The following is a 24,385-nucleotide window of genomic DNA, read 5'->3' as shown; positions in this document are numbered from 1 at the left end:
ACAGTAGCTAACACCTGGCCCTTTCCCTCAGGGACTCTCTAGCCTGCTGGCCCAAGGCAAGGCCGCGCCATAAACCGGACTATAAAGAGGAGGGATGGGAAGAACTGTCAGTGTTAGGGGGCTCTGTTTTCATTCCTCTGATGCACTTAATAATGACCAGGCCACATAACGATGCAGTAGAGTGTGGATGTGAACAGCAGGGATCTCAGTTACTGTCCTTGTAACCTTGGGCAAGTCACTTAATCTTTCTATATCTTTGTTTCTTCACCTGTAAAGTGGAGATAATAAGAGCACCTCCTTATACAAGGCAGTAAGAGTGAAATAAGATACCATATGTAAAGCACTCAGAACAGCACACCTGGTCCATGCAAAGCACCGTGAAAGTGTAATCTATTATTATTATTTAACTTGTAAAATATCCATATGTAACTTTCTGGGCAATGGAAATACGACATGTCTTACCTGGGTGGGGTTGCATGGCTGTATATCTTTGTGTAAGAAATTCACTGAGCTGTACACTTAAGATTTGTGCATTTCACGATATGGAAATTATACCCAAAAGTTTAAAAAGCATATATTGCTATCAGATAGGTATTATTATTTTCCCTGTTCCACAGGCGCACATGTTGACGCTTGAGGAAGTCCAGCAAACTGCCTGGGATATCGCACCAGGGCTCCCAGTCCAGCATTCAGATGGCGGAGCCTGAGCTCTTCACGACTGGGCTGCGTCCCCCTGGGAGCCGAGCCTTGGTCCCCCACAGCACTCAAAGCAGCCATCTTGATGGGACCCAAAGAAGCTGTTCCAGCTCTATTTGGAGAATCTCTTGTATGAAGAAGGAGCAGCTCTTCCCTCCTCTCTCCCATTTGTTCTCCTACCTTCCACCCTCTTCTTATCTCAGCTCAGTTCCATTATTTCATTAACTGTTAAAACCAAAAGCTGGTGACAAAGTGCACACATCCCAGCATGGAAACACCCAGCAGAGAACTGGCAGGGATTAAGGACTGAAGAGACCACATCCTAAGCTTTCCAAACTCCCCAAGGGCCAAAGATGCCCCACTATGAACTGAAGTATCCATGAAGTATCCATCTTAGCAAAACAAAGAGCATCAGCCATGGAGGAGTGAGTGATCATAATTTCAGAGGCGCCGTATCAATTAATTTTGTATGCCTCTTCTATTAGCAGTGTGTCTGAATTAACTTTAATAGCAAGTTATCCTGTTAATCTTTGATACTAAAAAAGAATGTATTATCATGAAACTTCCTAGCCCTGAATTTAGCAATGCAGTCTTTTTAGTAGCTATCATAGATGTAGCATTATTTCTTGGCATCTCAGAATTCTAATGTAGTTCCACCAGTCACTTAGTAAAATCTCTACTGATTCAGAAGCCCCTTTTTCAAATACCTGACTCTTAACTGCCCATATGTCACCAGAAGTTGACTCTGCCCTCCTTTTTATTTTCCCCCCCAGATTCCTCTAAATGAGAATAAATTTTCACTCAAGGAGCAGCCCAGGGAAAACAAAACAAGACAAAACAAAAACCATAATGTCCAGTGGAAGGAAGCATGAATGGGTTCAATGTGATATTGATCAAAGGCAAGCTCTTGCCAGGCTAGTAGTAACTAGCCTTCAGAGCTCCAGGATTTCTGGGTAACTAAGTTATAGGTAAACAGGAACTTTTGCTTCAGGGAACAGAAAAACAAACTAAACAGTCTTGGAAGATTAGCTGTTAAAGATAATGGGGAAATCACCCAAAAAGTGCAACGTAGGACATCTTTCTTTCTATGTATTCACCTGATATATGTAAGTTATAGGAAAAAGAAAAGTTACCTACATCCCCATTTGACGAATAACTTTAATATTCCTATTCCATTCATTCTATACACTCTAATCTTTAAAATGTGGAGATAGTGGGAAAATGTTTTATAAATTGCATTTTGCCACCTTTTCTTTCCATTGATAACCCTCTCATTGAATAGCAAGATAATCAGAAATGAAAGTACCTTCTTAGAAGAGGAACACAAGACAAGAGTGAGGTCTAAAATAGAATATTAAAATAGAACATTCGTCCCTGAAACATAAAACCAGTTTCTGTTCTCAGTAAAAAGCATATAGTTTATAATGTAAGGTACACACAAAAATACCTACATACGAAACTAAATTGGCTACCAATCTTTTTAGCTTGTAGGAAAGTTACCAATAATAAGATCGTCGATATTTCTGAGTTCATCTCTGGTGTATGGATTGTTTTTATGTTCTCCTTTTAGATCTAATCATTGTTTTTCTGGCTGCTACATTAAAAAAAAGGCACAACATGAATAAGAAGGAGACTACGATTCAGCAGCATTTATCCTCAAAGGACTTAGAGTATTTGAAAGGGCAGAATCAAATATTTTCCACACTTTAACTATTATTTTTGCCAACGTGAAATCTACCATGTCCTCCTCATAATTTACAGCCTTCACTATTCTTTACTTAATATTTTTTCATAAAGGAGATTCATTCTAATCTGCTTAAATTTATTTTAAAAGAAAAATATGCTACTTCAAATGCAAAACCTGTATTGCTTGCCATAGATGGAAGGTAAGTGTAACAATCAATACTCTGAGAACAAAACACTTATTAAATTCTAAGAGGAGCTTAAGCCTGAGGTCTGCTCCATTTTTGTTACTAAAGGATATTAGCAGAGAAAGATTAAAGACAAATAGCAAATGTATACAATCTTTCATGTAATCAGAAAGATTGGAAGGGAGTTGAAAGAAAAGGAACAATCTGCCTCTGTGATAGAGTACTTTATCTGTGCATACCTAAAATTATCCTTCATGCCAAGGAAAACAATTTTGCCTACGATGGTATCTATCCACACTTTGAGAAATACAAGTTAAAATAAATTAAAATTGGGATTCCTGCCTTCCCATTTCTGCTCATCGTGTGACCTTGGGCAGGTCGTGCCCACTCTTTGGACCAGTTCCCTTGGCTGTAAAATTGAGGAGGTTGGATTAGACAGTCTCTCCAAGAATTGGCTCAACTTGATGTGTCTGTGTTTTGTGAAACCGTTAAACCTGTTCTAGAATATGTCCTCATCATCTAAAGTATGTGGTTGTTAATTGCATTTACCCTGTTATCTGACCGTTTTACCAGGAGGAAATAGCTAAGATTTGAAAAGATCAGCTACTTTGGGGCAAAAGAGCCTTTTGAAGCTGTTGTGCTGAAAAAAAAAAAAAATCGATAAAATCGACTACAATCCAACAGAAGCTGACTGCTGAGGATATATGCCCCTGCATCCCTCAGCTTTGGAAGCAAGTGGGCAAAGCACTACCTTTAAATTGGCCTTACAAGCCACCTGATCACTTGTCTATCACTTGTCTAGGTCAAGCAGTAGTTTATGCCAGGTGAGTAATAAAGGGTGTGGATTCAAACTATCAGTCTTATCTCCCCCCTTTCTATGAGAAAAATAGACTGAAGGGGAAAAAAACACCAACCAAAAAAAACCATGTCAGTAGTTAAAAACTAGCTAAGTAAATGTAAGCTTGCTCATTTGCAAGATCTGCTGTTGTTAAGCAAATTTCTCCATCTGTGAAAGAATGACATCAAACTATAAGGTTTCTATGAGAAATTATAAAAAGTAACTATTGTAATAATGTGGGGACAGAGCAAGGAGTGCAGTTTCCAGGCTCTCGGCCTCACATAGAAAGGCGCTGGCTCAGGTAGTAAATGGCCATCAACTGTGATTGGCTGGCCATCAGCTGTAACCAGTGAGCCATTGGGCACTAATATAACTGCTGTGGCTACGCTAGTAGGAAATGGGGGCTAGCAAGAAGATGGTGGCTGAGCCAGCAAGCAGTGGAGTGAGGGTTGCGGATCCTGTGGCTCCTATTTCCTGTTTCTCCAACCCAGCTGCCAGTGAGAATATAGTGGTATGACTCCCCCATCTATGGCTCTGTGGGTGTTCCTTTTTGGCCTCACCATATCCTGCGTTCTTATGTGGGGAGCGGGAGCAGAGACCCCACAGGCCGCCCCGCACGACAAATAATCATGGTAGTATGTATGTATATCCTCTTTCTCACACAATTTGTTTGTTTGTTTGTTTGTTGTTTCCTGTCTTGATGTTCTGAAAAAGTGAGTTTAGGCAATACATTATTTTTACCATAATGCTCTATATTGGCTCTAACACTGAACTGAAAATAATGAAAATGAATATAATAGTTATCAATAAATAATTAATGGAAATACTATTGTACTTATATTAATTTTAAGCTACCATTTATGGAACTTTTTTTTTTACCATCCAGAGATGATGCTAAGATTATTTCATTTAATAATTTTATCAACCCTATTATTATCCCCATTTTATAGGTAAAGAAACTGAGAACTTTTCCAAAGTCACTGATGCACATAGCTCGGAGATTGTAAAACAGAATGAATAAGTCCTGTCACGCCTCTCCAGAACTCAGCAAGTCTTTGGTAAAAAGATCATGCAAGAAACTCTCTTGGGGCCAAAGTCAAGATTATGGGGGTGAAAAAAAATCAAGGTTACCAAAATCTAGTTGAATAAATTGAGAAAAGCTGAATATTCACCATTATGAAGCTCTCTGGTATTTCTTGTACACTATCTATTTTTTTAATAATTTTTTAGATGTCATAAATAACAAGACAACCTTGAAAATCATCTAGCTCTTCTCCTCTGAAGTCCCATAGTACTTTGCTTATATTTCTACTATAGAATATTCATCTTGCATTTTAATAAAGAACGCCTCATTTTGCAAATGAAGCTCCTTGAGGACTTCATACTTTTGCCAACCTTTCGTTTTCTAAGTGGCTACTCCATGTTTTGCTTATAGCAGAGAATCGATAAACATTGATGGAATTAGAAAACCTGTCCAAAATGTTGTCTCTCTTCCGTACAAAGGAAGTTGTGGCAGCTGAGATGTCAGAGAGGCAGTTAAAGATACACATTGTGAAGTGAAGGCACAGACTTAGACTGCAGGACAAGTTTGGGGGCTGTGGGCATGGAGCAGCCAGAGCGAATGGACTCCCCTAGGAGAGAGCGGGCAGAGCAACACCAGAACAGAGCTGAGAACTAGAGCCCTGAACAGGTGTTGAACGAACTGAATTTGCTCCGTGGCAGCACTCCTCTTGCCTCTGAACCCCTCATTTCTGACCCTCAAGTATGCAAAGAAACACCCGGAGAGCAGGAGCCACGCTGCAGTGCATTCTGAGGTGTCCCACTTCCCAGGACCAAGTAAGAAAGAGAAACAGGAGGGCGTCGCAGGTTCTCCCCGAGGCTGGCCAGAGAGCAGAAAAGGAGTGGTTGGTCAGATGTGGGCCTGGGGAGCGAAAAGCTGCCAAAAGGCTGGCCTCGAGGAGGAGGCTGGATGTCAGAGCAAGGACACCATCTCTCCGCTCTGCCCCACAAACCCCAGGACCTGTATGTGTCTGAGATCTCTCGATGATTAGGAAGTGGGAACAACAGCTCTTATGCTCACAGAATTACTTTCTCCATTTCCTTGGAACCACAGTACACGGCATTCTGCTATTCCCAGTCTGGTCCCACCATCTATCACGATTTACAACTCACTGGAGGTCCCTGAAATGCCACAAATTTTCCTGAGAGGTAACTAGGACCTACTTGATTTTTCAGCACAGGCCTTAAACAGACAGCCGAGCTCTGTAGTGAACCTCTTGCTACCTGGACTGTAATTGATTTTAAAACCTGCAGCTGCTGCCAGAGGGGAACCCAAAATCCCCATAAACCAAACCAAACCAAACCAAGCATCTTGCTGCACACGTAGGTTTTGGCAAATCTGGGACATTGGAAGGGGTAAGCGTGATGAACAATTTTTTGAGACCCACAGAGATATTTGCAGAAACAGAAAAATCCACCTGCAAGTGGGGCTCTGTTGTCCCGACTACTACCCTCTCTCCATGGGCTCAGAAGACTGGTGGAGTCCCAGGAAACACAGACCCAGCCCCTACAAACCTATGAATGACACACCATGGATTCAGCTATGGCCTACGGGGACAATCCACTCCCCAGGACACATCTGGACGCAATGAGTTCATCATGGCATCTTTCATATGAGCTGACACTAGTGCCCTCAAAACCACAGGGTAACAAAATGTTTTTCAAGCAGCTTTAATTGTACTTGAAGTTGCTGCCTCTTTTCAATGCTGTTCTGACAGTACAGACTCAGTGACTGTGGAGACGGACAGGGTCTCAGGACTCCAACTCTCTGTACTCTGTTGATGCAATGGAGCCCAGAAGGGTTAAGAGCTTCGTTCAAGGTCATACAGCTTGTTAGTAGCTTTCCTGGACTAGAGTTTACATCTTCTAACTCTTAGTAGGGTGTTTCCTCCAATAGACTATGTTATCTTCCTTCAATTAAAGTAATTAAGTATTCCTTTGTCCTTTAAACACTTATTGAGTGAGCACCTACTTAGTGCTAATGATTTGGAATACAGAGAAAATATTCTTTACCTCAACTCAAGAAAGTGGTGTTGTGCAAATAAAAGGAAAATCTGAGAGAAGCACCAGAAGGAGAACCTCCCCAGATCCAGACCATGTGGGTTCTCACTGCATTCGTCCGACTTGTGATAAACCAATGTGAACTGAGAACTGAGGCACCAACCCACTAAGTGGCCAGAAGCTGCCAGCACAAAAAGCTCAGTGGTACTATATTGGGCGCCACTTCTTTGAATTCATCATCATGGGAGGAGGATTTGACAACTTTCCCATCTGTTTTGGGGAGCCTGTAAAGATTTCATTAGGGGAAGGTGCGCTGGAATGACCTAACACATTACACACACACACACACACTCACTTTCGTAATTTGGGTAGGGGCGATGCTTAAAATTTAAAAATCTAATCAGAGCTGACTCTGTCCCTCCTATGTAACAGAACCAGTGGCAGCCAGAGTAGAGAGGCAACTCTCGGGGCAAAATGGGCTCCAGCAGGATGGGAAAGAGCCAAATACTTCTTAGCACAAGAATGGCAGCATCTGCTAATCCAAAAGGGATCAAGGCCAAAGCCACATTAGTAGGAAAATATGCTTCCTCCAAATGAGATTAGATTGCACTGTGTCTGAGAAAAAACAATGATCACCTTGGCAAGGTGTGTCCACTTCTTAGATGACCCAGAAAGAAAATTGGTCATCACTCTCTCTGGGAGGGAAAATGACTTGGGCTGAATCCCCACAGCTCACTCTCTATGGGCATACCTTCGATCACCACCGATTCCCCACCTCCCAGATCAGGAGGGGATAGGCAGAGGAGAGCCTTGCTCAGAACTGGCTAATGCCAGCAGCAGGCTTAAGGAAAGGGCAGGGGGCAGGTGGAAAGTCTCCAGGATGGAGGTGAAGGCAACAAATTTAAAGAAGGGGCTGGCTGGGGGAGATGTGTGAGTGGGGTAGGAGACGCAGCAATGTCAGAGACAGAGTCAGGCAGAGAGCGTTAGACCTGTACAGCGGAAGCTGGTGGGACACTGGGCCCAGATGGCCCTAGGACATCATCGCCATAGACGGCACACATGGGTTTCCTGCAGGAACAGTGATACCTAAGAGCCAGCAATAGCAGAGGCGTCCCCCAACCAGGTCCCAACACATGCATGGGCAATGACTGAATTTCTGTGCCACCTCGCTAAAGTACTGACATACGCCCCTGAACCACAAAGAGGACCCCACGGCTGCTCAGTCACATTCCCAGTGACAACAACTGGTGTGTGGGCAACTAACTGGCCTCGAAGGAGCATTTCAATTTTCAGGGTCCTTTCTCTCTCCCTCCTCTGCCAGAAGGATGGCGTGAGGAGCAGATCAGATGGATCTGTGGTTTCTTCTTTTTCTGTGCATGTGTGTGTGTGTTCACAGCATTTTCACCATTTTTATGATAGACTTTCTGTGGAGGAGTTTTAAGTTCACGGCCAAACTGAACAGAAAGTAGAGTTCCCATGTACCCCTGATACCTTCACACACAGACTCCCACTCTCAACATCCTTATCAGAGAGACCAATTTTTCAGAGATTTCTTTAGACCTAGAATTTTTGTGTAAACTGAATTGTCATGGATATATAGAGATGAGGAGAGAGGAGGGAGACAGAGGGCGAGAGGAAAAGGAAGAGGGGGAAGGGGAGGGAGAGGGTACTACTGGGGTGGAAGCAGAGGCAGTGGCCTGGCCTGTCGTCCACACAAGGGTGAAGCCTCTTCAGAGGTTCTCTGGGTAGCTGAGTTTGACCATCTCTGGGCAGCTGGCTGTTAATGCTCCGTAGACACTTGACCTACGCAGTGTGCTAAATTCTTTAATGCAATCCCTCAGGTAACTCGCAAAATTACCCACCAGCCAAGTAGAACAAGTGTTTGTCAGTCTCATTTACGTCAAACAGAGCAGAGGCATCAGAAGCTGCCCCCCAAATCTGACAGGAGGCTCCTTCTGCACTTTTCTGCCTATAATTTCTGCCTTTAATTTTTTGGGGGAAGGGTTGAGAAAAAGAGAGAAGGGTGCAATGTGAGCACAGCCCTGAACTTCGTCACGTCACAGGCATTCCAAAGGCTGGAGTGCAGCCAATACATGTGTATGAGCACGAGTGTGTCACCGGTCACTACAATGAATGCTGGGACATGCAGACAGTGAGGTATCATCGGATGTTAGGAGCCGGGGGTTGAATTCCAGCTCCTTGTCTAAGTCTCAATTTGAGCACCTTCCATCAAGGAGCTAGCAATAGAGCCTGTAAGGTAAGGCTGATGTGAGGCTCCATGAAAAGAGCGATACAGAGTTCTCAGCACGCGTAGGTCCACACACCTGACGCAACCTCTCATCCACGCGCCTCATTTGAGAGACAAGGAAAATGAGACTTAGAGATGCATTCACTTTCCAGTTGGAATAAATAGGAAACTGCAGAGCTGAGAATGTAGGTCTCCCAAGTTCCAGTTCCACTAACAGATGACGACAAATAACAGTAACACTAATACCATGTTTCCCCCAAAATAAGATCTAGCCCGACAACCAGTTCTGATGTATCTTTTAGAGCAAAAATTAATATCAGACCCGGTCTTATTTTACTATAAGACCGGCTCTAATATAATATAATATAATACCAGGTCTTATATTAATTTTTGCTCCAAAAGACGCATTAGAGCTGATTGTCTGGCTAGGTCTTGTTTTCGGGGAAACACGGTAACAGTTATGGAGGATGATGCTGACACACAGCTGACACTTGCTGAGCCCCAGACTCCACTGGCCCCTCATAGGCATTATTCCATTTACTGCTCCCAATAAGCCAATGGGGTCAGCACCCTCTATTGCTCCCTGTGATGGGTCAGGAATCAGGTGCTCCTAGGGGTGAAGAGTCCTGGTTAACAGAACTTGATCCAAAGCCCTCGTCTGAACAACTATCCTGTTCTGTGCCTATTTCAGAAATGGGATACCTGTCCTCAACTAATTTTACCCTCTTTAGCTGAAGCCACGAGGAGAGCCTCATCTGCCTTTGGATTGGCTTCCGTCTTTGCTCTGGTGTCTGGTTCCTGGCAGTCGCTCCAGCCAGGAGGTTGTCACACTCAGCAAATCCACTTTGGCTGCCCAGGGCTAATGAGGGCTCTCGGGGGGGGTGGCATTTAAATGCCTGGTACTGCAGAGATTGTCCACACACAGACACGTCGCTGACCATCAAGGATGACGGTTCAACTGTGGAGCCACATTCCTCCCAAATTGAACCCTGTCACTCCAGCTCCATATGAAAGGACAATGTGGTCTGCTTTATGCTGTGTCTATTGTATAAGGAGGAAGCAAAATCCTGTGTGTCAGTGTGTCAGTGTGAGTGCGTGTGCGTGCGTGTGTGTGTGTGTGAAGGGAAGACAGAAGGGAGTCAAAATCCTGGGGAGGTGCAACCCCACTAGCAAAGAGAACAGATGTATTTATGAAGACAATAAACTCCAGTAAGTTTTTCTGTCATAAAATTAAATGAACCCAAATTTTCCTAAATGGAAAAATAGTAAAATTGGTTATAGCCCATCTATACAACAGAGTTCCAGGAAGTCCTTAAAATTCACATGGAAAATGTCCCCAATCATCCTGTGAAAAGAAGCAGATTGCAAACATGGTAAAACATTATGACAGTTACATAAAATATATATGGTACAAAAGACAGGAGGAGTAAACAATGGTTACCATTAAATCATGAGATCATAGGTGCTTTTCTCTATTTCCAAATGTTCTATAAAAATTCACAGCGTTTTGACGGTACTAATTTCTATAGACAATAAATGTCATTCCTGACATTTCCAGGAGTAGGCCTGCTGGAGTTTATGGTGTGGGGTAAAGCCCCCATTGGCTGGGGAGCGTGTCAGGCACGCATAAACCCCCAATTCTCTAGGGGCAGGAACGGCAGTGTTCTCCGTAACTGCGCCAGCTCACGCCAAGGTCTCCCCACAGACTGTTCTCCAGAGAAGGCCTGTCCTGTAATGTCCGCTGACATCCCTTATTCTCTATAAACCCATCCCAAACATCCCAATAGCACTGTTCTCACTGAATTCTGGTAACAGTCATTCTTCGAGCATTATTTATAAATAACCCTGTAATTTATTAAAACCCTCTACATTTACTCATAAGTTATAAATTTATACCAGAGGTGGTAGTCCTAGATCCATGTGTGGGCCTGCATATTGTTTTAAAAAAATGTACCCGATTTTACATAAGAACCCATTTGTGGGTCTCCTTTTTGAAACAAAAAACCGATATGGCAACAAGCACTTGGCATTGCTTTGCAGCGTCCTACGTACCCACGGCACAGAGTCTGTGCCGGTCCTCACCAGTCGCTATCATCTCCCCACCGTCGTGCGCGGTCTCTGGTCCTGCTCCCGCACAAGAACGCAGGACACAGTGAGGCTGCAAAGGCACTAACTGCTCCACCACCCTTCGGAGAGTTTTGGCTGGCATCATACCTTGCTCACTGCGCCATGTGTCATGCGGTGACTCTGGTCCCGTCCCCGCACCAGAACGCAGGATATGGTGAGGCCAAAAAGGAACAACAATGGAGCCATGGATAGGGGATTCATACCACTACATTCTCAATGGCAGCTGGTTTAGACATAAAAGCAAACATTCACCAGTACCCCAACGAGGGGTCTTCCTGCACCCCAGTCTCACTGGCAGCTGGGCAAGACACAGAACATGGGATCCACATAACCCGCAATCTGCCATCCGTGCTTGCTAACCCCACTTGCTAGCCGCAATCCGCCATCTAATTCTCTGCCAAACAACCATCCCCACCAGCGTGGCCACGGCAGTTATATTAGTGGCTAATGGCTAACTGGTAACAGCTGATGGCCAACCAACCACAGCGGATGGCCATCTGATCACAGCTGATGGCCATCTAATAATCGAGCCACCACTTTTCCACATGATGCCGAGAGCCTGGAAACTGCTCTCTGGGGCTCTGTCCCCACACCCACCCTCAGCTGAGTGTCTATGGATGATTTCCACTCTTGCTTCCTTAGTAGCAGAGAAATACTTGTATACTTATCTCTATCAAAGATGGGAAAATGAATGATTGCCCCAATGACACTGAGTTTTAGGAAAAAATGAAAGGAGTCATGCTTCTTTGTGAAGTGAAGAAAGCTGTCACATGTTTGAGTGGCAAGTGGAAAATCTGTTGTAAAAAGTTAACTGAAGATGCTATTAGAAATATATGTGATGAGTGTATCTGATTAAATGGCATAGTAACTATGACTCTGCACCTCCATTTCTGTTACCTTCACGGTCTGTGGGGGCTCAAATTTGAAGACCTGTGGGGTAAATCTTTTCTCTCCCAACTGCAAGCTCTCTGAGTGGGCAGGAACCTTTCTGTTCCAGGTGCCTATTGCACAGCAGGTCAGCGAGTGCACTCTGGAACCAGACTGACCCCAGCTAGAATCCTGGCCAAGACATGCTGGTATGTGATGGTAGGCAAGTTTCTCAACCTCTCTAAACTTTAGTTTCCTTACTTGTAAGATGGGAATATTAACACCTACACCTTACAGGGATGTCATGATGATGAAATGAGATCACGTGTGAAAAGCTTAGCATACCATGTTTCCCCCAAAATAAGACCTACCCTGAAAATAAGCCCCAGTTAAGATCCTCTATCAGACGGACACATTTAGTACATTATGACAATGTTCCAGAAGATGACATGACTGTATTTGAATAAATGTAGATTGTTGTACATGAAAAAATAAGACATCCCCTGAAAATATGCCCTAATGTGTCTTTTGGAGCAAAAATTAATAAAAGATCCAGTTTTATTTTACTGTAATATAAGACCAGGTATAATATAATATAATACAATATAATATAATGTAATGTAATATAATACATGGTCTTATATTAATTTTTGCTCCAAAAGACGCATTAGAGCTGATGGTCCGGCTAGGTCTTGTTTTTGGTGAAACACGGTAGTACCAGGCACAAAATCATGGTGATCCTAAAATTACTTTTTACTATACTTCTTTCATACTCCCCATAGCACAGTGCTGCTACATTTTTAGATTTTTCAATAAATATTATTTGAACTTAAATGAATCTGCAACTGGTTTTCAATCCAACTGTATCATTTTAGGAAACTTCCTTCTATTCTAGGAAGATGTTGGGGGCAAAAATTACAAAATCAAACTTAAACAGATCAACGTAAGTCTCAGAACATGCTAAAACCTGTCACACTATAATTCAAACCATCCATTACTGTAATTTCACAATGAAAACAACAACAACAACAAAAATTGGAGTAAACACATAATCTTTTAAAGATTTACATAAACTCCCTCTTTAAAATGTTTCCACTGCACAAAGAATCTTCCCCAAATTGGAAAAGAACCCCATGGAACATGGACTAAAAGGCACAGAACAGCCTGAATTTGCTGTTCTATATCTTTAATGAGGTACATTATATTTTAAAAATTACAGAACGGTTGATTTGGATTGTCATTAAAGAAGTGACCTGGGATCCTACTCCCCCTGCCCAATTAACTTGTACTTCATTGTGTCATTAAAAGCTGCCATTCTAAGTATTTTTGCAGGTTCAAAGGGATTCTTTTCTTTGACTGTGTGCTTTTTTTTTTTTTAAATTCAGCCAAAAAAAAAAAAAGGACACTTTCATAAATCTCTCTTGGATTTGTTCTGCAGCTTATTAAATCACTGTCTTCTCTGATTCTGGATCTGAATCTCTTTTTCAGATTGAATTCTGTGATCAGTGACATTGAAAAGGGAAGAGATGTGAAGGAAAGCCCCTTCTCAGGTCTGCGGAGGGTGGAAGGGACATTTTGGAACTGGATGTGGCTTTGTAACCCTGTAGCTGGGAGGAACCAAACCCCTATTTAAACATCTTTGATACCTCGAAATGCTCTGATGAGAAAAAAACTTAGGTCCTCAAAACTCAACAGCTCTTTATTAAAGAATTAAATTGGCTTGAGCATGGAACTTTTTCCAGGGTTCTGAGCCTGGCTGTGTGACCTTGAGGTCATCATGCAATTTCCCTTCATCTGTTTAACCTTCTATGAAAAGGCCTCATTCCTCACCCCCAGCTCAGGCAGGACATTTAGAAGTATTGGGGGCAACACGGGAGGAGAGCTTTTTAGGCACTAAATGGTGTTAGAACGAACGCTTCAGCAATATTATCATTATGAATCAGGGAATGATTTTTAAACTCATAGATTTTTTAGTGTTAGTGGAGCTCCAGAAAATACTGTTCAATCACATGAGTTTACAGTTATTCTACAGAAGTTAAGTGGCTTGCCCAAGGTCACACAGCTATGCAGTGACTGAAACTATGTACATTGGTGTTTAACACAGTGCCTGGTCCATAATAAGCACTCAGTAAATATCAGCTGCTGTTTCTACGACCGATACCATTGTTGCTATTCTTCGGTCTCCTTACTCTCAGTTCAGCAGTCTTTTTATCATCTATATAAAGAAACTACAACAAGGTTGCCCTATGGGCCCAAGCAATTTTTAAGAAAAAACTTTTAAGAAAAATGATCACTTGAGGAAACCATCTTATTTCTTTCATAACTGAGAAGGTCCAAGCCTGGAGAAGTTCTATATCTTGACACATAATTCCTAACATGATACAGAAGCCAATTTGGGGTGTGCTTTGGGAAGGAGGGGCGATCCCTTTTTCCTGACCTTTCAGACCCTTCAGCTATCACTAGCAGTAGCACAAAGGAGCCACGCACTGGATGAGGGACTCAGTCCCGGCTCCAGCAACTCTGCCCTCAAGTCTTCAGGGAAGAGCAATGTCCTCAAAATGCAAAATGACACTGACATGGAAAAAAGAGAGACTGCTTGAAACTGGGAATAACATATAGCCAAATGGCAAAAAAGACAAAATCAGAGTCCTACCTCACACCATATGTAATTTATACAAACATAAGGTCTCTAGATTAATTAAGAATTTGTACATCAAAAATAAAATTATAAAATTCGTAGTAAATATATAAATGAAAATCTTTTAGACTTTGGGATTGAGAAAGATTGCTTAAACAAGACACAAAAATATTTGACTACTAAAATGATCTATAAATTTGTATTAAAAGTATGAACTTCTGTTAGAAAAAATATATTTTAAGTGAATGAAAAGAGAAGTTATACATGTATAAAGGGAAGAAGATATTCATATTAATACATAAAATCAACACAAGATAAATATGAAGAATATAAAATATCCTGCAAATCAATACGAGAAATGCAACCAACACAACAGGAAAATGAACAAAAGAATGAACACATATCACAGACACGTGTCTGTGTTGAAGAAGCAAGAGTCGGAGAAGCATAAGAAAATTTTTAGCATCATTGGTGATCAAACAAATTCAAGTCAAGACAGTGATGACATATTTTACACCTTTTTTTTTTTTTTTGGCAGAAATGCAAAAATGGGACAAAAGCCAGTGTTGAAGAGCATGTGACTTCCCAGGGTCTCTCGGGCATTACCAGTGGGGATATAAATTAGTGCAACCACCCTTGGAAAACAGGTTAGTACTAGCTTCTGAAGTCAGATATTCAGATCCCCTATGACCAAGCATATCTTTTTGTACTTATATGCCCCAGAGAGACTCTTGAACATGTACAACAAGAGACACGGATAAGAATGTTCTTAGCAGCAGTGCTTACAATAGGGAAAACAAACAAACAAACAAACAAACAAACAAAACACACCTGAAAAAACCCAAATGCCGAAAATTGAAAGCATGATTGAATGAACTCTGGTTTATTCACACAATGGAATTTTCTACAGTTGACAAAACAATGTACACCAGCAACCTGTAATAGAGATGAATCTTAGCATAATATTAATTGAAAAAAAGTATGTCTCCCAAGTTACTCACAGTTCAGTACCCTTATTATAAAGTTAAAATAACCAAAACACTAGGGCTATATCGTCCTCATATAGATGCAAGAACACTGTGTAAAAAGGAAAGCAGTGGAATGTGTAACAAAAGATTCAAGAAGGTGGTTACGTCAGGTACCAGAGGAAAGAGAGCCACCTGGTTACAGGCAGTTGATTAAGTTTCAAGTTTCTGTTCTGGGTGGTGAGTGCATGGGTGTTTACTTGATTATTAAAATACCTAGCTGAGTATGTAAATAAATAAAAACAGGCCCTCGTATGGATCAATGAGGAGGTGGGTTATGAATCAAGTACTATGACTACAACAGTTCTGTGCCACTGAAGTACTTTTTTTCCTTTTCCTTCTTTTAAGGGACACTGGCCAAGAATAATGGTGCATTTTACTGCCCAGGTCCACAGACCAGTTTCCGAGAGCTGGTGTCAGTCAGATCTTTAGCAGAGCGGGCACATAAAGAGACAGAACACATCCCTTATCCAGAAGGCATTCACTCCATCCGCAGAGACCGTCCCATAAACAGATGACGGAGAGAATGAAGTGTTAGGTATCCTGATCACTGCACTGTACACCTGAAGCTGAAGCTGAACAATAATGAACGTCAACTACAAGTTTGTATATATAGTTACAAGAAGCGGAGTACAGCATTAGGAATAGAGACGGTGGAAATGTAAAGCTATATGCGATGTCAGAGGGGTAGTAGATGGGGGTAAGAGGGTTATCACTGTGTGAGGGATATAAATGATAAATGTCTATTACATTGTTTTGTACATTTTTTTAAAAAAACCTGTTAGGCATCATGATGTAGGTCTGTGCCATGCACATGGGAGCCACTGCTCTCTGCCCATGCTGCTCCCCTTAGCCCACTCAGGCTTCAGGAGCTAAGCTTCCAACTACAGCAAGGTCCGTCAAGGGGCTGCCTGCAGCAGAATCCCCCTGGAGGGCTGAGAGCAGGCACGTCTCTGGCTCCCTCCCCAGACCTTCAGTGTCAGAATCTTTGGGGTAGGGTCCAGGATTCTGCAGTGTTAACACACTCCCCAGGTGCACATACGGTCTGACAGAGTTCCCTCTCAAAGGTTTTACACCTGGTTTTATCCCCTTTACGAATTCAGGGTATTTTGAACCTACTAAACTCCCTACTGTCTTTCTCACCATCCCCCATTAGTCAGGTACCCTGGCAGCCATTCTATTGTTATAGCCCCAGGGAAGAGAGATGAGGAAAGCTTCCTCAGAAAAGAAGAAAATTATGATAGAGGGGAAGGGCTAGAAGCCCCTTTGCCTGGTGTTGAGACATCCCCTCTTGAGCTAAAGTCCCAAGAGAACTGCTTTAGATCAGTTATAGGAAAAGCCAAAGGCAGAGTCTTTCTTCCCTTTCCTAATTGGGTCCCTGGGACCCAGTCCCAGAAGCCATTCTGGAGATGGAGAGGGGGCTGTTTTGAATCAGAAAGATTAAATCTGAAGCTATAAGATATCCTTAATCAAAAATGTTAAGTTGTCACAGTACAAAATGAGGTGGAAACTCAGCAAGATTACATTACATCACAAATAAACAAAAAACAAGAAGGTTCTTCATCTTTGCATGTTGAGTGCAGTGCCGAAATCTGCCAACTTGCAGCAGTTGTGTCCCTACTCCCTGCCCAGGACCTGGACTGCAGTGGGGACTGAGATGAAAGTCCTGTGACCTCAGGGAGGATTTAGTGCAGACTTGGGAGTCTGGATTGGGTCTTAAAGGGTTGGGTGGGAATTATTAGTGTGTCTGGGGCTCGGGGAAGGGAATGGGGAAGCTTTAGAAGGTATTCCAGGCAGTATTTGCAAAGAAAGAATTGTGGAAGGGGGTATTAGGAGAGATGAGAGACCAGCCCCAAAGCTGAAGTGTTCTGGGAGGAAGAGGTTTTGTTCCCTTACTGCCTTTTCCTTCAGAATAGTCTTGTGAATTGAGGTCCCAGCAGCTCCAGATACTGTGGGCAACAGGTAAGAAGGGGAGAAAGAAGGAAACTACCTCTTGATAAAGGGAAAACTGGATGCTTTGTGTTCAGAGAACAGCTTCTCAATAAAGTTTCCAAAGAAAAACCCACTAGCTGAACATAAACATTGGAAGAGTTTCTAAATCTCTCTCCCTTGCTCACTCTGTGTCTCTCCCCACCCCTCTCTCCCCACCCTTCTCCCTCTCTGTTTGTTTTGGAAGTTGAGGAAAGCGAGCAATGTGGATCCTACAGCAGTTTACACTGAAGCAGATGGTACATCTGATTAGCACCAGACTAAAAAGACACATTACTGAGAGCTGCAGCCTCACAGGGATAGATCTGTTCCAAAGGTGCAGAAGGGTTCCTTTGCTCGCGGACTCCCTCAGAGCTTTCTCAGGGCCTCTCAATTCATCCTTTCTGCTATCATCACCCCCAGGCAAGTCTGGGCTTGGGCTGGAGAAGACAGCAAGTCAGTCTCCACAGCTTTCCCGCGCTCTGCTCACTGAAGTCTAAGCACCCGCCCAGGCCACTCCCTGAGGGACCTTGGCTGCCGGTGACTCCTGACTCCCACATCCCCGCTTAACAAGCCACATGAGGCCACTAAGTCTGAAGCACAAGCCAATGAGACACATGCTGTGGTTATTCCCACTTTACAGGTGAGGACATTGAGACTTACCAGGATTAGTAATTTACTCAACATCATCGGGCAAGTGAAAGTTGAGGCTACTTGCTTCCATGAGAGAAAAAAGGGAGAATAAAGTGTGTGTGTGTGTCTGTGTGTGTGTGTGTGTTTTAAGAGCCCCAAAAAGCAAACCATTGCACAGGATGGCTGTCAGGTGCCCCAAACTATGTAACTACACTGAGGCCGCCTCAAGGTAAACGATGACGTGAGAACCCGGCGACATCTTGCCCTGACCTCTGCTGCTTCCAGGCAAACACAGTATGGGCCCTCTGCCAAATACGCTGGGGAAATGAAATAAAAACCGGAGAAACCATGCAAGGCCTGAATGGGAAGCACATACAGACCAAAGTCCTTTTATTCATTGAGTCCCATGTTTCTCAGACCCTGAGAAAAAACACATTGCTTCCAAGGGAACAAGGAAACTCGGCTTAGGGTTACACGCAACTATCAAACATGAAGAGGCTCCCTTGTTGCAAGGAATCTGAAGAACAGCATAGAAGTTGGGAAAATGGAAGGAGCTGCAGAAATAATAACCACAACACCAGTAAGACCAGCGACCACTCAGTATGGGACGTTACTTGTATGCCGTTCATATGCACCAGCCTTCTCATAGCCCCACACGACCTTCTAAGACAGACATTGTTATGATTTTCCCCATTTTACAGATGAGCTTACTGAGGATCAGAGAGGTTAAGTAAATCGCCCATAGTCATACAGCTGATAAGGGGCTGAGCCCGGAGGCCAACAGAGGAGTCCTGAGACCCAAGGACCATACCCTTAACCGGAAAGCCTCCCTTTCTCCATGGGATCCTCCCGAAGACAGGCCAACAGGACAGTCTGCCAACATTTCACAAAGTGCCTCGAGGCCTGCCCTCTGCTTGATGCCAGCACACACATGTTCGGGCTGCGAGTACAAGCTGATGTCACTAACAAAACTCCAGGCCATCTGCACATCTGGCAGTTAAACGAGCAAAGGCTGAAAACAAAGAACGTCCCTGAGGCGCAGGCCACTTCACAGGGAAAAGAACAGCAGGGATTTCATTACAGCTCAGACTTGGCCCAGGCATCGGACTCGCCTTATTAAAGTAGGAGCGTCTCTTAATAAAGAGAGACGCTCACCCAGGAGCCAGACACCCAGGCAGCACGTAGGGTTTCAGACTGTATTTATTTGAGACCTGAGCACTTAAGAAGGGGGATGAGCTGAAGTTTCCCTTTGGGATTATTTTGAGAACAATTAGCAAACAAACAGTGGGAGAGGAGTTACCTTAAGCTGTGTGTAAGGACATACTGCTTTCACATTAGAGTCAAGACGGAGAAACTAATCACACATAGCTGCCTCTTTAAAATGGGTCCCCGGAGGGCTCTCTGTTCACCTACTTCTAGTGTCTGTATGCATTAAAGGTAAGAGTTTTACATTTATTTTATAACTGTGTGCAATACTACGGCTGTGCTTTTGTCCGTTAATATTCGTCAGACGGCTTTTACTGAATCTACAACTCAGAGACACAGCAGGACTGGTGGGCAGCAGCTGTCCAGGTTGGCCTGTGATTATGCCAACCCTTAGGGGCCACCGCCCAGCCCCGGAGATGTGACTCCAGCAAAGGAATTACTCCGACTTCCACGGCTGGGAACTGACACCACGTGCCCATCTGGCCTTTGTGCTAAGTGGGGTCCCTGACAATGACAGCCGCTCTGAACAAGGAAGGAGAGCCAAGTGGCCCTGCTCTCTGATGCCTGTGCAGCACCGCATGTAGTTAGAGTCGTCCTTGTCACGTTCCCTAGGACAGGACTCAACTCATCTGTACAGTGACACCACCTGAAATCCAAGAAAGGACTGCCACGGCAGGAAGGGGCAGGCGTATTTCAAAGCTTTCAGGGTGAGGGTAGTTCATTCTGACATAGATGTCAGGACGTGAAAACCATGGAAGGCTCACATCAAACAATTTAGCAATACGAGACATGCAACACACTTACCAGGATTAGTTTCCAATCACCTTGCACAAATAACCCATATACATATGGCATTAAACTGTTGTCACACAGTCTAAACAGTCAGGTGACTGCAGACATGAATATAACATCACAAGAACACTTCTTCCCACGCTCTTCTCCTACCCTTCAGAGATCCTGACGGCAATTTTGCATGCACCACGTTAACCATGCTTTGGGGAAAACAGTCTTTACAGTGAAGTGGTTCATGAACATTTCTGTAATTACCAGGTGATTTACATAAATATTCAAGCTTCATTCTGAATAAATATTAGTTGGGTGATGGCTATTTCTCTGCTCTAAGACCTTTTATTCCTTGCACACTTTGTTTCTCATTTTATCACTGACACCAGTATGGACAGAGATATTTAAAATTGAAAAGTGCTCATCTCAGGCTACAGAAAACACTGCGGACTCTCAAAAGTCATTGTTTTCAGCCTCCCAGACGTGGCGTGATGTCAGGAATGCTGAGTGTGGCTGGAGACAAGGCGAATGGCGAATGGTGACTTCTCAGGCCTGTCTGGTCCTATCTAGAGGAGGTGTGGCCATTTAGTTCCCGAGCTCAAAACCAGGGAGGCTCTTGACAAGTCAGAGGACCGCTGGTTACCAGAGATCGGTTTGGGTGAGCAAAAGACGCTTGACCACAACTCCTGCCCAAATCTGCTGTCATGCCCTGCTCTCCAGGCAATACCACTAAGGAAAGGAGAGGACAGAATAACTTGCCTAAAATGCTACTATTTGAGTAATAACACTAACAGAAGGCCAGGGGAGAATGTGTACTCTACAGCTGACATTTGAACAGCATGGGTTTGAACTGCGCAGGTCTACTTAAACATGGAGTTTTTCAATTGACCCGTAAAGTTCAACTGAGCCTTGCAGTTCAAACCTAAGTTCTCTGACTCCAAATTCACCACCGTATGAAACCCTCCGCAGAGACAAACAGTGCAACCTAAGCTTTCCTAAAATCAGTTTATAGAGTCCGACGTCTAGGTTGTCGGCTACTTTCACATTTATTCAGACTAAGGGCATTGTTAGAGAAGAACCATTTTAATAGGTGGGCAGGTTGCTCTTCCCTGCGGAGCCCAAGTGTTTACCCCCCCCCCCCCCCCGCAGGGCACTCTGCACTCACCTTGCTTTTTGAAGAGGTTGCTTTGGACTATCTCATTCATGGATTGGACTTTCTGCTTCTGGAGTTTCACGGGGGGGATGCAGGTGTAGAACTCATACAGGAGTTGGCTGAGGGCAGAAAAAACAGGAGCGCGGAGAGCCAGTGAGACCAATGTCTCCCTCATCATGGCACTTAGCGCCCATGCCCACAGTGCCAGGGCCCCCCATTCCTGGCAGTGTCAGCTGCTCCGCAAACCTTCAGTCAATATGTGCAGTGGGTGTTAGTGTGGAATGCTGCTAGCATCACAGATGATGTGGAAATCTAAAGGGAACTCCAGTAACCCCGAGCGCCCCCTGTGGATCAGGGCCACGCCTTGCCCTCTACCTCAAGACTCTGTGAGGAGGATCCAACACTTACTCCAGTTCTACAAGTGGGAGAACTAAGGTTTAGAAAGGTTAACTGACTTTCTCAAGGTTACACAGCTGGGGGCGGGGAGCAAAGAAACAGGGGTTCAAAATTATGTTCTCACTTCATTACCACATCATTTTCTTTAATGTTTGATGTGTCGTAATGAATGCTTTATGATACGTCTTAAGATCAAAATGGGGCTTAATTAAAAAAAAAAAGAAAGAAAATAAAAATTATGAAAAGTGGTGGTTTAGAACCAGTTTGGCACATGGACAAGAAGATGGCTCTTCCCAAACGGAGTGAAACTAAAAATACAGATGAAGCAAAATTATAGCCCCTGTCAGCTTTCAGAAAGACTCATTGTGTTCATTCATTCTCACAAGTACTTACGAAGCCTGTCCTTACTATGTGCCGGGCAAAGGGAGGAGTAGTGGGACACAACGGAAGAAGACTTGGTCCCAGTGGGCATGGAATGGAGGTCCACGCACAACACAGAAATAAATAAATCTAAAGGATTTTAAAAACTTTTTATACTGAAATACTTTTAGACTTATAAAAGAGTTGCAAAAATAGTATAGAGTTCCCATACACCTGCCACTCAGCTCCCCTTAAGGTTCATATTTTCCATAACTATGGTGTCTTTATCAAAACCGAGATGTTAACCTTGCTACAATTGTATTTACTGCACTCCATACTTTATTCAGATCGCACCAGTGTTTGCTGTTGTTGTTGTTTGTTGTTTTAACTGACGTCCTTTTTCTGTTCATAGGGTCATTTCTGCTGGCTTCTTCTCATCTTTCTGGCCTCAAACTAAATGTTATCTTCTTAGAAAAGCTACCTCTGTAAATAAATTAAATTCCTTCCCTAGCCCCTGCACCATTACTCTCTGACCATTACTCTCTTTATTTTTCTCTGACATAATTCCTTTTTTATTTTCTCCGTTGCCTATATCGTCTCATATTGATTTGTTTACATTCGAATGTGTGGACCTCCATTTGGATATGAGTTTCATGCCACCTGGGACCGAGACTTGTGCTGTTGTAGCCTCACTTTGCCTGTCACATAGTAAGTACAGGCTTTGTAAGTATGTGAAAGAATGAAAGAAAACCATGAGCTTATTTCGGAACTTAAATCAATATAGGAAATAGAAGAAAAGGGCATATCTGGCTCAGATGGTCCTATTCCAACAGCATAACCACATTAAAATAATGTGTTTATCTCATGAGAAGAATGCAGTGAAGAAGGAAAAAGCAAAACGGTTTTCAGGGCAAAGATGAATCCCCCCAAATAATCCTCAAGAACATATGAAATAGACATTTACACCAAACATTAGTTTCTTAACCTACAAATTTGTATTCTGTAGCATTTGTATCATCAAAAAAAGGATGTTATTTCATAGCTGGTTTTCATCAAAGTCTGACACAACAAAATGAAAGTGTGAAAACCCCACACTGGAGGCCCAGGAGGAAGCTCCTACTGTGTGTCCTCCCCGTTCCCACACTGAGTGCCCATCTGGAATTCCCCACAAGAACCCTCTTCTCCCTCTGAATCCCTGGCTTGATAACAGAGCCCAGAAAAGAACATCACAAGCTGTCACCTGAGTAACTTTGCATCAAAGACGGTTTCCACATCATGGAGGACAGATGGGATGTATTTCAAAGCCGCCACCTAGGTGGAAAGTGAAATAAATATGAGTGATGCCCACATCCAACAAGTCTGCCTAATGAGGAGGATACTTTGCAATTTGACACAGATCAAGGGAGAAGGATTCTGCATCCTGGGCACTGCTACAGAGATTCAAGGTTCTGTGTGTAGATTAGAACATTAGCACTACTTTGTATACAGAAGTGATTCCCAACTTCCTGTATCATCAAGGAGGCAGTAATGAACAGTAAAGATCACAGACTTCGAAGTTATACAGAACTGCAGTCAAATCCTGGTTCTACTCCTTAGCAGCCAGGTGGCTCTGAACAAAACACTTAACCTCTCTGATGTCTCAATTTCCTCATCTGTAAAGTTGAGGAAATAATACCTGTTTTTCAGGATTGTGATGATTAAAAATGACATAAGTGAGGCATCCAGCAGAGCACCAGGCATATCTTTGGTGCTCAATAAATCGTAACTTCTGTCATCATTGGAAGATGGTTTGCTTGAATTGTTTTGTTGGTGGCCAGGATGGCTTGGACAAAGTTATGTATATTTTTCTCCCCCTGGCCAATTTGTGAACAACTGTGGGCCTGTTTGGGTCCTGTAGCTGGCTTAGAAAAATGGCATTATGGCAGATTGTTCTTTCCTCTGCGCAAGTCAACTTGCGTCCAGAGGTAGGAGACACACCCACCGCCGCACATAATGATGCCGTTTGCTAATCAGCAGAGGACACTGCCATTTACACAAAAGAAGATGTAAGTCACGTGGCTGGAAAATAATTTTGAAGAATCTAGTGGAAGTATGCATTTAAAATTTTTGTTTTATTTTTCCATAATTCTAAGGGTTCTGTAGTGAACAAGTATCACCATTTTATAATCAGACCAAAATTAAAATACTAAAAATTCCTTTTTTTAAAAAAATTTATTGGGGTGACAATTGTTAGTAAAATTACATAGATTTCAGGTGTACAATTCAGTATTATATCATCTATAAATCCCATTGTGTGTTCACCACCCAGAGTCAGTTCTCCTTCCATCACCATATATTTGATCCCCCTTACCCTCATCTCCCTCCCCCCACCCCCCTTACCCTCTGGTAACCACTAAACTATTGTCTGTGTCTATGAGTTTTTGTTTCTCATTTGTTTGTCTTGTTCTTTTGTTGTTTTTGGTTTATATACCACATATCAGTGAAATCATATGGTTCTCTGCTTTTTCTGTCTGACT

The 24,385-nt window shown here is 43.1% G+C and overlaps 1 protein-coding gene across 1 annotated transcript in view; it reads right to left on the bottom strand.

The window, feature by feature from the left end:
- DOCK2 (dedicator of cytokinesis 2) overlaps window positions 1–24,385 on the bottom strand; it is a 368,348-nt gene that overhangs the window by 247,774 nt on the left and 96,189 nt on the right. The window contains exons 24-25 of the mRNA XM_081036150.1: window positions 23,110–23,180; window positions 21,126–21,232 (exon numbers count right to left, since the gene is read on the bottom strand). Coding sequence (XP_080892276.1) covers window positions 21,126–21,232; window positions 23,110–23,180 — 178 coding nt within the window. The remainder of the gene's footprint in view (window positions 1–21,125; window positions 21,233–23,109; window positions 23,181–24,385) is intronic.

Source organism: Rhinolophus hipposideros (genome assembly GCF_964194185.1).
Source record: "Rhinolophus hipposideros genome assembly, chromosome: 23".
NCBI lineage: Eukaryota > Metazoa > Chordata > Mammalia > Chiroptera > Rhinolophidae > Rhinolophus > Rhinolophus hipposideros.
Note: the sequence above shows the minus strand (reverse complement) of the source record. Positions and strands in the feature narration are given on the sequence as shown.